Source organism: Lontra canadensis, unplaced genomic scaffold (assembly GCF_010015895.1).
Source record: "Lontra canadensis isolate GAN:19392208 unplaced genomic scaffold, GSC_riverotter_1.0 scaffold67, whole genome shotgun sequence".
In the NCBI taxonomy this organism is placed as follows: domain Eukaryota; kingdom Metazoa; phylum Chordata; class Mammalia; order Carnivora; family Mustelidae; genus Lontra; species Lontra canadensis.
Window position 1 is genome coordinate 10,195,808 of NW_022631061.1, and position 17,160 is coordinate 10,212,967.

The following is a 17,160-nucleotide window of genomic DNA, read 5'->3' on the forward strand; positions in this document are numbered from 1 at the left end:
AGTTATCCTCAGAATATTCTCTGTACAGAGAATGATAATATATTTGAACGAAATCACATACAACCCAAAAGAGGAGAAACACTGATTAGGCACTAAATTAGAAAAATCTAAAATCAGTCTTTCTATAATGAGCAAGAGCAAGCTTTACATGAAAGAAACATCTTCTAAAGATGGGCAATATGACCTTTAACAGAAAATGTTTTTCTTAGAAACAAAATAATTCTTTTTGCTGAAGGATAAATAAAAATTATACCTCTGTGGTAAACTGACCAATGAAGTCAGAAAAAGGTTAAATGGCAGGAAATCAGCTTGTGTCTCTTTTATCCCATAAATGTAAACATGCTATTTATAATGCTTATGATAAAAATTTAATCTCTCCTGACCCATATTCTAATTTCTCCCTTATGGTGAAAATTGAGGTCAGTCTCTTAAAAATAAACAGAAATAATAAAGATAGAAGAAAACTTGAAATATTTTTGTGCTAAAAGTATCTAAAATGACAGATAAAGACTAAAGTAATTGAGGAGACTGAACTATTTTATCATCTAATCTGCACACTGTAAGAAAACAACAATTTAAATATTTAAGGGATGCTTGGGTGGCTCAGTCTATTGAGCATAAGCGTCTGACTCTTGGTTTCAGCTCAGGTCACCATCTCAGGATCCTGGATCAAGCCCTGCATTGGGCTCCTTGCTCAGTGGGGTGTTTGCTTGTCGCCCTACACCACCCCCACTCATGCTCTAGCTCTCCCTCCCTCTCTCACATAAATAAATTAATTAAATTTTTAGTAAATAAATAGATAAATATTTAAAATAAATACTTAAGCTTTTAACCTCTTAGAAATTGGGTTTCTATAATTCTGGGGGTTACAAAATTTGAATGCTTACAGGGTAAGACAAGCAATGAATGAAGGAAATATGAAGGGGAAATGACAAGATAGGAATATTATTGAACCAGAAAATCCATTCCCTGCTGAGAAAAGCCTATATTGTCCTAGCCAGCCAACATTGGCCAGGCAGGAAAATACAAAAAATAACTTTAAGTATTTTCCTATGAAATCCTCAGATATTTTTGGTTTTAGAAACGAATGTTCTCTTTTATTTATTTATTTATTTTTTTTTAAGAAAGGGAGAGAGTGCAAATGGGGAGGAGACGCAGAGGGAGAAAGAGATTCATAAGCAGGCTTCACACCCAGCATGGAGTCTGACATGGGGCTCAGTGTCAGAACCCTGAGATCATGACCTGATCCAAAATCAAGAGTCAGATGCTTAACCGACTGAGTCACCCAGGCACCCCTAGAAACTAATTTTCTAATGAAATGTCACACAAGTCATACCAAACAAATTGGTGGGCCAGAAATGAACAGATGTTTTCATCCTCTGATATAAGAACCCGAAATCCTCTCAGGGTATGAAAAATCTAAGACTAATAAACTCTAAGAACATGCAAGGCTAATGTGGAAAGTGGCTATATCTAGAAACAGAACTCATTTTAAAGAGGAATCTGGCTCACTCAATTTTAAAGAAAAAAATATTTTTCATAATTGACAATAAAAAATAGAAGTAGCAGAAGAAAAACACATTGGAGACACATTTTCTTCTGCCACATTTTAAAGGATTTATAATTTAGAATTATAATGATTGAACTTCAGTTACACCAAAACCAGCATCTGCTATCTTCTCTAATTAGAACAATTATGCATTATATTTTTTAATTTCTCTTCTGAGCCAGTTTTTCAAGAGGTATAGTAAAACTAACAAAAGAGTTTTTCCAAGTCTCATGGTATGGGCAGCTGCTGACTCTTGAGTTCAATAAAATCAATTAATCTTTAATGTTTTAAGACTTTTGAAATGACTCGTTTAAAAAAGGGACTCTCATAATTGAGTTTAACTTTCATGACAATGAAGCAAACTTTTTTAGAGAGGAGGGACAGGATTAAGGGGAGCATACCATTCACATTTGCCCAAAAAAACTTTTAAATTTCCAAAATTAACATCAACAATAGAGGAAGTCTTTTTAAAATATAATTTGATATAATATTAAAAAGCTCAACAATTGTATATCCACCTTCAATTATCCATATATATATATATATACACACACACACACACACACACACACACACACATATATAATGCAAATGCAATTCACACTCCATAATACCTCCAATTGTAGTCACCTGATTTGTGTCCTCCAGGTTCAGAAATTTTGGAAACGAGAGGCTGGTTTAATCTGGTTATGCCTCAGTATTAGAACTGTTGATCTGTTCCACAACTCAGTGTTTTTTCAAACTGTTGGTCAACAAATCAATTTAGCAGCTTCTGCTTAGAATTTTCTTCAGATGAAATGGAACAGAAAATATTCAGATACAAAGCATACAGTAAAAATAAGTGATGTTTTTCAAACTGGTGATTCTATTTTATTCACGCACGCACGCACGCACACATAAATATACTGGGCCACAGTGTACAATGTTTTCCTCATTGTGAGTCACTGTCAAGAAAGCTTGACAAAAATTTCACATATTCCTATGAGAAAGACTTAAATCTGTGATTTTTGCATTTGTAGAAATTGAGTTTAAGGAGGGAGAAACCCAGCATATTGTTGACATTGAAGTAATCTTCGATGGGATCAGAGAGATGAGAGAGGCCTTCACTGTTCACCTAAAACCCGATGAGAACATGGTAGCAGAGACGCAGGTAAGTACTGCGATGGATACAAGTTCAGGGCGAGCTGGGGCATCTGGGTGGTTTAAGTGTCTGCCTTAGCTCATGTCATGATCCCAGGGTCCTGGGATCGAGCCTCACCTCAGGCTCTCTACTCAGCGGGGAGTCTGCTTCTCCCTCTCACTTTCCCTCTGTGCTCTCCTCCCCTCTCTCAAATAAATAATAAAATCTTTAAAAAAGAAATCAGGACCAGCATTTGAATTGGGGGAAATGCGTATAAGCATCACATAGCGTACAATAGGCTACTGGGATTTTGTGCAAGCCTTTATAAAGGAGATGTGCATAATCTTTTTTCACCTCATAAATAAATTTTGTGCGTATTACTCTTTCTTTGAAAGATCATGTGTGTAGAACTAAGGGACTAGAGTCACTGAGCCCCACGTCAGCCCACTTAGTTTTCTCATTTCAGTCGGCAACCTCTGATTTGAGATTCATTTCCAGAGAGTAAGCATCATCTCGACACAAAGATGAGACGATGAATTCAGGGCTACTGCTCATTAAGACAAACATTTTAATCCACGACGTGGTTTGCTAACTTCAGTATTACCACCGCTCGTCCTAGCTTTATCAGCTTGATGTCCAGAGCCTCAGTGACCATGCTATGGTCCTAACACTGATATTCTTTTTTTTTTTTTTTTTTTTTTAAAGATTTATTTATTTATTTGACAGACAGATTACAACCAGACAGAGAGGCAGGCAGAGAGAGAGAGAGAGAGGGAAGCAGGCTCCCCGCCGAGCAGAGAGCCCGATGCGGGACTCGATCCCAGGAACCTGAGATCACGACCTGAGCCGAAGGCAGCGGCTCAACCCACTGAGCCACCCAGGCGCCCCCCTAACACTGATATTCTGTCCTCAGTAAATTGATATTGTGTCATCAACCAGATTTTCTTCAAGGTAAACATGTTCCACAGAATTTTGACCTTTAAACCTTAAATAATTTGTAAAACTAAATAATTTTAGGCACAGACCAATGTTTATGATATCTGTACTTAAATTTACTCTAGCTCTTTTATTATTTGTTTTACTATTAGTATGAGATTGAATTAGGGAGATTTTTATCCCTTAAATATTTCTTATCATTTTTTAATCTTTACTAGTATTTCTGCTGTAGTGCCTTACTTTTTTTAAGTCATATTTATAATTCAAAACACATACATTTTTTATAAGTCTTGATCACATTAAAAGTAATTCTTTTAGTGTTATTTTTATGGAGCACTGTATTAAACTCTTTGGGGTGAAAGGAATAGAGATTCATTCAAATTCACTTCAAGTGATAACAACTTTTTTGTAAATGCAAGTAAATAAAGATTTGGAAACTGTGATATATGAGATATTGGAAGGTTATTCAGGAGCTAAGACAAATTTATCAGCAAGGTGTCTTGGTACCTTACCAATAGATGTTCCTAGAATCCTCTCCTCTCTGTGACTCAGTGTCTCATTCTGCCCCGGTTTAGGCTGTGCTTCTGGTCTCTGCTCATTTTTTAAAAATTTTATTTAAATTCAATTTAGTTAACATACAGTGAGTGCATTATTAGTTTCACATGTAGAATTCAGTGATTCATCAGTTGCATACAACACCCAGTGCTCATTCCATCAAGTGCCCTCCTTAATGGTCTCTGCTCATTGAAAGCCTTGATTTTCACTGGCATCCACGTCAGCATGGCTATGCTATCACGTGATCCCCAGGATTTGCTTTCTCCCAGCCTGTCATTCAGCATTCCTCTCCCGAGAAACTAACTGGCTTTTTCATGGATCTTCCATGCCATAACCCAAGACAGATTCATCCACTATCATCACAATTTAGAGAAAAAAATAGAACCCAAATACCTCGTGTGCTGCCCTGGGGTCGTGTACCCTCCCCTAGTGCCATAAGACATGGCCAGGGTGTCAGGGTCACCTAGACAAACCACAAAAAGCCTGTCACCCTGCTGGGGCTCTGTGTGTGACAGTTTTCATCATAATGAGGCCAGGAGCTTGTCAAGCATCATGGGTATCGTGCTGTGCAGTAGAAACTCCTAGAGCCTAATATTTCGATAATCACAGATAATTATCTTTTCCTTGTAGGTGACCAAAGCAATTGTGTATATAGAAGAAATGAACAGCATGGCAGATGTCACTTTTCCTTCCGTCCCTCAGATTGTGTCATTACTGATATATGATGACACTTCCAGAGCTAAAGATAGTGCTGGACCCGTGTCTGGCTATCCTGTCATCTGTATCACAGTGAGTAGGAAATTGACAAAATCAAGAAAAATTGTAAAATAGCTAGTTAAAATAATTATCGATGTTAACCGATAGAGCATTGGCTTTGCCAAGAAGAAATGAAAGTGGAAATACTACAAGGTATAAGGTTTGAACTTTAGATAGAAAAATACTACATTAATCAAATAAAGCTCCCATTTTCCTTTCTTATCCAAAAGAGATAATTAACTGATGTGTAACAGTGTGTTATCTCATGTTATCTCAGGATCTGCCATTGATAGAAAAATAAATAAGGGTTGAACTCTGCACTCAAGGAACTTAAAAATAAAAAAGAGAAAAATATATAGGAATCAGTCACTGTACCAGAGGGCAAGCTGTGATCATTACCATGAGCAGGTCACCAGCCAACTAGAGTTGCAGTTCCGTGGGTGAGGCGAGGCTTGGGTCACTCCTTATGAGGAATTTCAACAGTTTAAGAGTCAGACAAGTGGAGGCCAGTCCAGGAAGAAAGGATTACAACACAAGGGACATCTAGAGGAATAGCACTGAAAAATGGCATATTGGTTATTACTTTTTTCCTTGCCTTTTCTTGACTGAGATGTACTTATTTTTCTCTAACAATAGCCCTGGTAGCCTGACCTACATCTAACAGGCACCCAGTAAATGTTCATTGAATTAACAAAGCAGAGTAATAATTTGGTGCCAAGTTATAGAGGTTTCTACATGTGATATTAAGGACCATGGGCTTCATTGGTGGGAAAGCAGAGGGTTCTTGGGCAGAAGAACGGCGTGGGAAGAGGAGTGTCACTCGTGGCATTGTGACTAGACTAGGAAGTCATGAGATGAGAGGTGCTGCTAGAAGTGGGAAGGAAGGCAGCCACATAAACACTGCAAAAGAAGAATCAGCCAAAGTCACTGACCCACTGGAAGTGGGAGGCAAGGTGAGAGAGAAGAGGGAGGGCGGGAGGGAGAAAAACAGGAATGATTTGGGGTCTCAGAGATTCATGAGATGATGCAGAGAATAAGTTTATGTGTATCAAGTTAAAGTGGAATTGTCCAGGAGGCTGTTTGAAGCCAGAGTGCATGCGGTTAGGGCTAGAACAGAAATGTGAAGGTTGCATGAACGGCATGTAGCAATGGGAAAAAGCACCAGGGAAAGCACGAGGCTAGAGCGCTGGGGAGACCTAACTTCCACACTATTCTGTTCTGTGGTCCCGACAGTTATTTGTTTCCCATAGGCCTGCAACCCTAAATACTCAGACTATGACAAAACGGGCTCTATTTGTGCAAGTGAGAACATCAACGACACCTTGACCCGCTATCGATGGCTAACCAGTGCACCCACTGGCCCTGATGGCGTCACTAGCCCCATGAGAGAAGTGGACTTTGACACCTTTTTTACGTCATCCAAGATGATCACCTTAGACTCCATATACTTCCAGCCTGGCTCCAGGGTGCAGTGCGCAGCCCGTGCTGTGAATGCCAATGGCAATGAGGGCCTGGAGCTGATGAGCGCTATTGTCACCGTTGGCAAAGAAGAAGGTAGTGCGCTGCCACTTTCTCATGAAGACTACCAAAATACCAGGGAGTACTATCAGTACCTGATCTTCGGTTACTAGCTCTTCCAAATGCACTCTTGAATATTCATCAAACACTTACAAGTTGACATCCATTTTTACAAAAATATTCTTTAAAAAAAATAAATATTTATTCATTCCACTTTTTTTTTTTTTTGACCACCTGTTGTATGTCAGACTTGAGGCTTTCTGCTGGCACTCAGAAAAAGGAAGCAAGACTCTTGTTCTCAGGGAGTTCACACTCAAGCTGAGAACACAGATAAATTTTAGTCTGGACAAGGCACAGTGGAAGTGACTAGTTCTACGCTGAGAGAGTCAGGAAACAGGAATCTTGAAAAGAGCAGGAAAAAAAAAACATGAGCAGTGAATCATAGAAGCATGAAAATACATGAAATATTCTGGGAACTATAAGCAGAGAAATGGGGAAGCAGGTGAAAGAGAGAGTGGAGAGGAGATGAAGCAGGATGGTATGCAAAGGTCAGATCTGGACAACATGGCTCCTGTGTGATGAGCTGGTTGTTGCCCCAGCAGGAATTTGCTGGGGACGGGGAGAGAGGAATGACCATCATGGGGAGAGGTATCTACAAGTGCCCACAGCTTGTGATTATAAGAGAGGTTGTGTCCAGGGCTGGAGCCCAGATACACCAGGCGTGAGAATAGACTGTAGCTGGAGCAACACTGAGAAGACAAGAAATCAACTTTATAAACTAGTCCTTCACTCTGCAGAAGAACTTTCAAGTTAGATTTTTAAAATAAGAGTGTGTTTATAAGATTCGTTTTTAAAACTTTATCTACACACAGTGGTTCAGAAGTATATTTGTTGGATAAAGAAAGGTCATTTGTACCACCTTTATATACTCAGGACAACTATTTATTGATATCATACATAGTAAACATGCTCTTTTGTTAGGATTAAAATATATTTTTGTTAAGTTTCTCTTAAGGCCAAACTATTATGTTGGTCCCAAAGGGGAAAAAAAGTTAATGTCTTAAAATGAGTCCCCTTATTAATTGAATAGACAGCCCAGACGCTGGAGACTGCCTCTGATTTTATTGCTATTCTAATAAATTCTTGCCTATTTTCTTGTTTTGCACAAAGAGAAAAGAGATTATATATTGCCTAGTGCTCTTAAAATTATAAACCAGCATCTTAGTCCCTTCCATAATATTAAAATGAAAACATCACAGTTCTTTTAGAGGAAAGATCAGAGGCACATTTTCATGCCAAAATTCTTGAAGATCACTAACAGATAGATAGATGATAGAAAATAAGTCTACATCACCATGTCTTTCATTATGTATATGCGTATATCTGTATCAGTATCTTTTGTATCGGTATGCATATTATAAATTACAACTTATATTATAAATTATATTATGTATTATAAATTCCAATACACATACCATAAGAAGTTACATGTAGAGAGAAAACTCTACTGTGTACATTTTACTTTCTGACTCTAAGGAGTTTTTGTTTTAAAAATGAGCTCATTTTTAGTTTATTTGATTATGAATAATGACACTTTATGGCTAGTCATGTATATTATTCTAGGGAAAGGATCCAGTTCACTTAATTACAGTTACTCTTTTCTTGCTGGCTTTCAATCTTCTTTTACTGTGTCTGTTCATATTTTATATGAGAACGATTTTGTAACTATGACTATAACCAAGAATGTCCAGCGTGTATTTAAGTACATTGAACAATAATTGTTATTTCTCAGACTTTATCAACTACCTGAAATGTAAAAAAGTAGCAACTAAACCACCACCCTTTCTTCTCACACCAGGGTCTGTGGCTTTTTTTATAGCTGCTCTTAGCAATGCCTTAGTCCACAGGGAAGTTTTAATTCTATTATTTAAAAAATTATAGTGCCTAGCTTAAAAATATTCTTTAGGCGTTGTCTGTTGTGTTCTTTTGGCATAAATACGTTCATTTTTCCCTGAGGTCTGTGTCAGCCCCGGGTGCCAGGGACGGTGGGAGCAGAGCCATTCTCCGCTAAGCTGCGCTACACAGGCCCCGAGGACCCAGACTACACAAACCTCATCAAGCTCACGGTCACAATGCCACACATAGATGGTAGGTGGCTTGGGTAAGCACATCTGTGGGAGTGGTTTGGGCTCCTCACTACCTGGTTTATGCCACTGAATACCCAAAATCGCCCAGCAGACGGTAAAATGTTCATTTTGCAACGTCACCTTCAAGTCTTTCTGTTTCTTTCAAGTGATTCTGCTTCCTTTCTATCCTGTTGTTTTTTTTTTAATCTGACAATTTAAGCATTCTTTAAAATTAAATAAATTTAAAACATTGTCCAAACACAATGGAACAAAACTTTGGTCAATGTGCTAGTTTTTATGAAATGGTATGACTGTGTATTTAAAACTCTTGAACTTGGACTTCCAGTAAAGTATTTTATATCTCATTGAGCACCCTCAACATGCATTTGCTATTTCATAGCTGGAATTTAAAAATCCAATTTATAAATCGTGTTCATTTGCTCCAGATAGGAATTTGTGAGTCGGTAACTTCATCCACACTGTGAATATTTCCCCAGTACAGAAAACATCTACAAGTTCTGTTCTCCTCAACTGACTTTATACCTAAATTGTTAATATTAATTTTATTACTTGGTAGTTAGTTATATGTTAAGTAGTGAAGCAAGAAGAAGCACAAGGCAGTATTAGGAACGATGAGATTGAATTTATCTTTCTTGGGAAAAAAAAGACATAATTCTGCTTTTTCTGCTTATTGCAAACCTAAATTTGTGCTGGTGGGAGGTAGGTGGACTAGAATCTACACCACTTTATAGCATAATGTGGATCCCACGTATGACCAGCTCGTCTCTAGGCTCGTGTTGGAGGTGTGACTCAGAGGTGCAAAGGACCAAGTGGGGACCCATTGGGGAAAATCAAACCTGTAACAGTTACTAATGGGAAGACTGGTCCCTCATGCTACTCCTAGAGCTGACTTGGCATTGTCTGACATGGTCAACAGCCACAGCTCTGCCAGAGCTGAGTAAAAGCTGACCAGTTCTTTTGTGAGGCTAGAGTTTTGCTCAGGGAGAATCTGAGAGCAAGAAGGGGGAAAGGTTCCAGGAAAACACCTCTCTCATGGTCCTTTTTGCTGCATTCTCATGCCAGGGCTCAACAAACTCTGGCCCCTGTGCCAAATCCAGCTTACTTGCCTGCTTTCATAGGCTCTTGCAAGCTAGAAAATGGTTTTTATGTTTCTAAATGCAGGGAAAAAAACAAAGAAGAATATTTCATGGAACATGAAAATTACACGAAATTATGCTCCATTGTGCATGAAAAGTTTTATTGCGCAGTTACAGAAATTCTTTTGCATGTCTTCTGTGACAGCTTTCTATCTAACATGGAGCATCAAACAGTTGAGACATAGACCTTACAGCTGCAAGTCCTAAAATATTCACTATTTGACCTTTTATGCAAGAAGTTTGCCAGACTATAGCTTATACTCCATAGTGGTCATTTTCAGACATTTTGGTCTCAGGACATCCTGATAAATTATTTAGGATCTCAAAGGCCCATTGTTTTTATGAGTTATATCTATAAATATGGACTGGATTTAAAATCAAAACCAAGGAATTATTAAATACTCATTTTTTCATTCATTTAAAAATAATCTACACATAGTCACATGGAAAACAAAAATTTAGGAAAAATAGCTCTAACTTATAAATCAAAAAAATTATTGTTTTTTTTACATTTTTGAAAATACCGTTAGTGTCTGTCTTCATAAAAGGCAGCTGAATTATTTTATCTCCCTCTGCATTCAATCTATGGTAATATGTGATAACTCTGAAAAACTCCACTGTATTGAGAGAATAATGGTGGAAAAGTCAAATAATGTCTTAGAATCATTATGAAAATAGTTTTAATGTCACAGATCTCCTGAAAAATGCCAAGGACCCCTGGGATACCACGTTGATAGTAATCACTGCTGTACAGTATTTTATAACACTTGTCTTCTTGAGAACAAAGAAATGATCATTGTTCTAAATCCTTTGCTGGTGACAATGGCAATATGATCACAATTCCTTGCAGGCATGCTCCCTGTGATCTCTACCAAAGAGCTGTCCAACTTTGAGCTCACCCTCAGTCCTGATGGCTCAAGAGTTGGAAACCACCAGTGCTCCAACCTTCTGGATTATACCGAAGTGAAGACTCACCATGGTTTCTTAACTGATGCTACAAAAAATCCAGAAGTAATTGGAGAGACGCATCCTTACCAGTACAGCTCATCTATCAGAGGCTCTAGTACCTTACGCTTCTATCGAAACCTGAACCTGGAGGCCTGTTTGTGGGAGTTTGTTAGCTACTATGACATGTCAGAACTTCTCACTGACTGTGGGGGCACCATCGGGACAGACGGACAGGTAGGAATATTGAACATATAAGCTTTGGGCACTGGAAAAGTGAGTTGTTTTTTTTCAGGTATCCAGATGAAGACTAAATCCCAACTCTAGTCTTCCATTCTGGTGGCAAAGGTCATTAGGTACAAGAGGAAACTTGCACGAGTGGTGTGAAAATTCATGTCTGTTTCTGGAACAAGGTGTCGAAATTTTGACACATTTTTTTAGTGATGGGCTCAAAACATCTTTGTATCAAAGGTCACTATGTAATTGTTGCTGTAAATTCCAAATATACTCCGATATTATAAAAATCCAAATATTAATTTCTCTCCAAAGTATACATTATCATTTATTGTGTATATGTACAAATGTCCATGTTGTGTCACAAGCCATCTAAAGTGAAGATTTAAAATTGGTCAGCCCAGTTTTTCTCCCTCCTTTTCTTCTTCTACCTTCTGTCTTTCTCTCCTTTTACCCCCTTTACTCCTTCCTAGTTTCTTCCCCATTCCCTCCCCATCTGCTTCTTTTCTCCATCACTAACATAGTCAAAAGTATTTTCATTAAAAGCTTATTGTTATTTCTACTCTAGAGTTACTGACTCCTTTTCACTCCACACAGATATTTACATATAAAATACACAGCACAAGGGCACTTGGGTGGCTCAGTGTTTAAGCCTCTGCCTTCAGCTCAGGTCATGATACCAGGGTCCTGGGATCGAGCCCTGCATCGGGCTCTCTGCTCAGCGGGGAGCCTGCTTCCTTCTCTCTCTGCCTGCCTTTCTGCCTAACTTGTGATCTCTGTCTGTCAAATAAATAAAAATAAAAATAAAATCTTAAAAAAAAATACACAGCACACACACGGACACACAATCCCTACTCCTGTCATCATCACCAAAGTTGTCAAAATGATAAGGTAGCAAGATCTCCATTAGCAGTTATGATAGAATTTTAAAATATGTTGGGTGTAGTTGAGAAGTGTAATGAGTATTTGAACTAAAAGCCATGCTCTGTCCTACCTCGACTAAACAAAGAGTTCATATAAGTCCACTTACACACTAAAGTATTGAATGGTACCCAGGATGTATCAGCTCTTTCAAGATTTAACCAGGGTAAGGCTGATGTCCAGGCTATATCCCTGTGGTGTTAAAGTATAGATCAAGTAGTAGCATAAGAAAGAGAGATAGTAACTGAGTATCAGTTTAACACCAGGACAGAGCTGTGAAATGGGACACATTCAGCTGGTGCTGATGAGCGAGGGGCAGTCATTCATCTGAGTCCATCTGGGGACTATTGGACTCTAAGGGAATGAGACATTCTCTCCATCTCCTCTAAAAGCAGCAAAATACTGAGAAATTTTCATGGATTAGTAAAAATCCCCAAACAACAATAGGAAGACAGTGTGGAATGTGGAAAGGGCTTGGGTATTAGAATCCAGCAAATGCAGACCTAAATTTGGCTCTCATGTTTTCTAGCCTTGCGTCTTTGGGTAAATTACTTAAGCCCTCGAAAGTGTTACCTCTTCAGGTTCCTCTTTCCCAGTATATCTTTGCCACCAGGAAAAAATACGAAAGAAAAAAGTCCTGCCCCAGAATAAAAATGCTCATATTAATGAATCTACCTCAACCTTTTTCTTTATAGACACTTGGTGAATAGATTCCACTTAGGGTTTCATAAGAGTTTTGCAAATTTTCACATTTCTGAATTTACGATGGAAAAATGGGGAAAAGTAAAGGTAAACCATCAATATGGACTAACTGTCTTCAGGCAGCTTTGTGGTTGTGTTGCCCACTCTGTTGGCCAGCAGATCCTGAAGGAAGCCAGTGCTGCCCCCAGTCTGTTTGTCCTCTGCCAAGAATGCACGCCCCCAGCCAAGTATTTAATAGACGTGACTTTCTCTCTTGTAGTCCTTTTCTATACTTGGCACCTTAGATCAAGATGATCACCATGCAGACAAATTTTACTCCCTCATAATTGCTTCCCCCAGGAACAACATGATGAACTGACTTTTTTTTTGTGTGCGTTCTTAGTGGCTGCAGCTACCTCTACAAAACACTGGCAAGTCCCTGCATTTCTCTGTGATTGAAAGCTGTTCCTAACACTTTCTGAGAAAGATTCTCTACCTTCCCTAACTTCTCACATTCAGATTATTTAACTTATAAGACAGAGTTGCTAGACTGAAGGGATCATCTGCAATATTCAAGATAGTTCTCTATTCATAGCAAATGAAGTTTTATTAAGTTTATTAAGATATTAAGATATTAAGACCATTTCTGCTTTTTTCTCATCTTCTTCATTGCATCTTCCTTCATTAAAGAAATATGAGCTTAACACCTCCTCTGTGCCAGGGACCAACCTAGGTACCTGGTGAGGAAACCAGAGAGAGAGAGCTTACACTCCCAACAAAGTAGAGTTGTAGGAGTCAAGCCTACAACTATAAAAGTTAAGAATTTTACTTGCCAAGAAAGAGAAACGTGGACTTTTCTAATGATCTTTAATCCTAAAATCCTTTTTAATAGTTTCTAAAATACAAAAGGAGATGGGTAGCAGGAAAAGAAAAATAGAGATAAATTAAAAAATGATACTGCTCCTCTGTTTTGTGTGACAAAACAGTGTTTTGTAAATACAAAGTTAAATTGTTTTGGTGTACCATAAAAAACATTTGTGGTACAAAATAATTATTAAAGTTAAACCAAGTTTTTAAAAACTATTGGATATTTTGGTGGTGACTTTTCTCTTGAAAACAACTTATTTTACAAATGAAAGCCCTCAGTTCATTCCACTTTTCAGGAGCCTGGCTATTGGTCCTGCGGAGGTCAGAATCTTAGCTCTTAACTTTGTTTAGGTAAACACCTACTGATAACATTGTTCCAGGAGCATAAATAAGCTACAGAAATGCAGCCCCATGTAAGTTTGCACTGGAAACATTAAATTTTCATTTACTTATGAGAAGGCATGATTTTCCATGATTTTGGAAAACTAAACATGTTTTTTCCTTGGTTTGAGGAATAATCTTTCTTCCTTATTACTGTGTGTTGGGATTTAGAAACATGGAACGACTTTAGGGCAAGAATATATTTAAAAGTCATCTCTTTCCATTGTAGTATTTTATGCTTAGTACTTGGATTTACTCTTTTACACCTGTATGTTACTCTAAATCATTTTATAAGAAATTGTAAGAAGAATCCAAAATGTGGCTTACCTGGAGCATGTTGCTTCTTAGTCAACTTTGTCAATTATTTTTTTTAATAGTGTGGTTTCTTTGTTATTGTTGCTGTTGTTTTATATATTTATTTGGGACAGAGAGAGAGCACAAATGGGAGCGAGAGGGAGCAGAAGACTCCCCGCCGAACAGGGAGCCTGATGGAGGGCTCCATCCCAAGATCCTGAGAACATGACCTGAGCCAAAGGCAGATGCTTAACTGACTGAACCACCTACGCACCCCGGTTTCTTTGTTTTTTAAGTAAGAGTAATGATAGTAGGATGGAAAGCTGGGGAACTAAAAAAAAAAAAGTAAAAAAAAAAAATCTTGTTGCACTATCACTGTACACAGATTTTATAGTGTTTTCCAATGTACAGACATATTTTTGATAGTAGCAGTGTAATGTTATTTATACCATCTTGTATACTGCTTTTTAACTTAACAATGGTGAGCATTTTCTCATGGCAAGGAAAATTCTTTAGATACATGACTTTTGTTGGCTACATAATATTTTGCCGTGTGTGTCATCATAACACATTTAGCCATTCTTCTATTGTTGGTCATTTAGATAATTTCTAATTCTATTATTGTAAATATCCCATAGAGTTGCCCTTAATACCAAAGAATCTGTGGGCCAGAATTGACCCTACCTCATTCCAAGGTCTCTTTTGTGCATCTCTGAGCCGATATGCCTTTAGAAAGACTTGTAATTGGACAGAAGCCAAGGTCTCTTTCTTCCAAGTGTTCCTGGATGTGGAGGCTGCTATTACTACTAATCCCTTGGCTGAGGATTCTGACTTGTTAAAACAGTGTCCTCCACTGAGTAGCTAAGTACATGCTTTATTGAGACTTCAAGCTGTTGACATTTGTGAGCCTTCTTTACACATTCACAAACACCACCATCTTGATGATGTAGACATCTTTCTGGAAACAAAAGGAACAACAGAAATTACAACCAGTGGGAAATCCATACCAGCATTAGCCCTCAGATAATATTCAAACAGCTCTAGTTCAATTTTTAATCTTTGAAGTGAGCACAAACCACATATCCCACATAAAGGTGGGTAGGAACTGGATTATGAAATATTTTTAAATGATTACTGTTTTCAACCTGTGTGGTCCAATTAAAGACCTTGGGCAGAAGAATGTAGTCAGTGCTGCCCAATATGGTAACCACTAGCCATATGTGGTTACTGAGCATTCAAAATTGAGGTGTGTTATTCTTATAAAATACAAACCAGATTTCAAAGACTTAGTAGGGGAAAAAAAAAACCCTCAAAAATAATGTTATACTGATTGCATATTAAAATATAATATGTTTGATATATTGGATTAAGTATTCTTAAAACTAGTTTCACATGTTTCTCTTTACTTTTTGAAGTACAGCTGCTAGAAAATTTTAAATTACATGTGTGGCTTACATTATGTTTTTATTGGATAGTGCTGGTCTATATACTTGAGTGTTAGTGACTGATTGTACTGAATAATCTTGGGCAAGCCAACTGACTTCTTCATGGCTTAAGTTCAACACATGTAGAATACAGCTTTGCTCAAATGAAAGTTGCAAAGGAACATAGTAAATCTAGATCACTTTCATTAGTACATATGTATACTGCCAACTTCTGTAAGAAACAGTATATATATATACATATATATGCATATATCTACTGCCTACTTCCATAAAGCAATATGAATTTGGATAGCTTTTTTAAAAATTAAATTTAATTTTTTTTCAATGTTCCAAGATTCATTGTTTATGCACCACACCCAGTGCTCCATGCAATATGTGCCCTCTCCAGTACCCACCACCAGGCTCACCCAACCCCCCTTCCTCCTCCCCTCCAAAACCCTCAGTTTGTTTCTCAGAGTCCACAGTCTCTCATGGTTCATCTCCCCCTGAATCTGGATAGCTTAAGCTGGATGCCCAAATAAGTGAAGAATTCAGCTTACTGTGAGTTACCTCAACACTAGTCCCCACCTTAGACAATATTCTGTGTGTAATTTCTCTTTTAGCATATTCATTTTCTTTCCTATTCTTCCCTTCTCCTACCCATCTGACACAGCCCAGTGAATTTCGTTTGTGTTTTTATCTGGCAATAAATACTTCCCCAAACATAGACTTGCTGCCCATTATTAGCCACTTCAGAGCAGTAGTAGTAGTACTAGAAGCAGAAGCAGTAGAAACTTATATCACTGTTATGTTTTCCAGAAATCTTGCATTTTACACTTTCCTTTTAAATATGGAATTTAAAGTATCATTTGGTTTTGCTGAAGAAACTTCAAACATCTGTAAGGACATGTAATCTCCTTTGTTGTGTCACAATTGCTTTAAGAGCAGTGTACCAGATTTAACATCTGTTTCTTCTAGTATAAACAAATCCCTTAAAACATCCTGTGATACAGGCTGAAAGAAAACTAAGTGCTCATTAAGGTGATATCCAGAAGTTAGACTGACAACACTGTGTTCTTCAGTTTTATAAGAATGAGCAGGTGGGCGACCTGGATGATTGACATCATTCCATTGACACCAGTTACTCTAGACAGAACTTCCAATCAGACAAAGAAGGCCTGGTCATAATGAACAAGAAAATGGAATAAGATGCTTATCTCATGTCCAGAAATGGCCAAACTCCAGGTTGCCACAAGAAAGAAAATAAAAATTAGGGAACTTTATGCCAAGTAACTCATAGGAAGTGAATATTAAGAGTTCTCTATAAAATAGCACAGTCAATAACATTTGATAGAGTATAATGTTGGCAGAAATTTTTAGCACCTAGATAGTTTAACTGGAAACTCATTCCTAAAGCCTGATTTTTAAAAGATGATGGTTTACTGGGGCACCTGGGTGGCTCAGTGGTTTAAAGCCTCTGCCTTCAGCTCAGGTCATGAGCTCGGCAGGGAGCTGCTTCCACCTCTCTCTCTGCCTGCCTCTCTGCCTGCTTGTGATCTCTGCCTGTCAAATAATGAATAAAATATTAAAAAAAAAGATGATAGTTTATTAAAACCACAGGATGAAATATTAATCTTAATTTCTAGGGGCATATACATTGGCTTGATCACTCTTCTTTACACTGAGTGTTAAAATT

At 37.8% G+C, this 17,160-nt stretch overlaps 1 protein-coding gene across 1 annotated transcript in view; it reads left to right on the forward strand.

Annotated features, from left to right (window-relative positions):
* The window catches only part of FREM2 (FRAS1 related extracellular matrix 2), a 152,969-nt gene that overhangs the window by 123,521 nt on the left and 12,288 nt on the right, over positions 1-17,160 (forward strand). Inside the window, exons 12-16 of the mRNA XM_032880117.1 lie at positions 2,569-2,699; positions 4,791-4,949; positions 6,167-6,470; positions 8,451-8,582; positions 10,568-10,899. Coding sequence (XP_032736008.1) covers positions 2,569-2,699; positions 4,791-4,949; positions 6,167-6,470; positions 8,451-8,582; positions 10,568-10,899 — 1,058 coding nt within the window. The remainder of the gene's footprint in view (positions 1-2,568; positions 2,700-4,790; positions 4,950-6,166; positions 6,471-8,450; positions 8,583-10,567; positions 10,900-17,160) is intronic.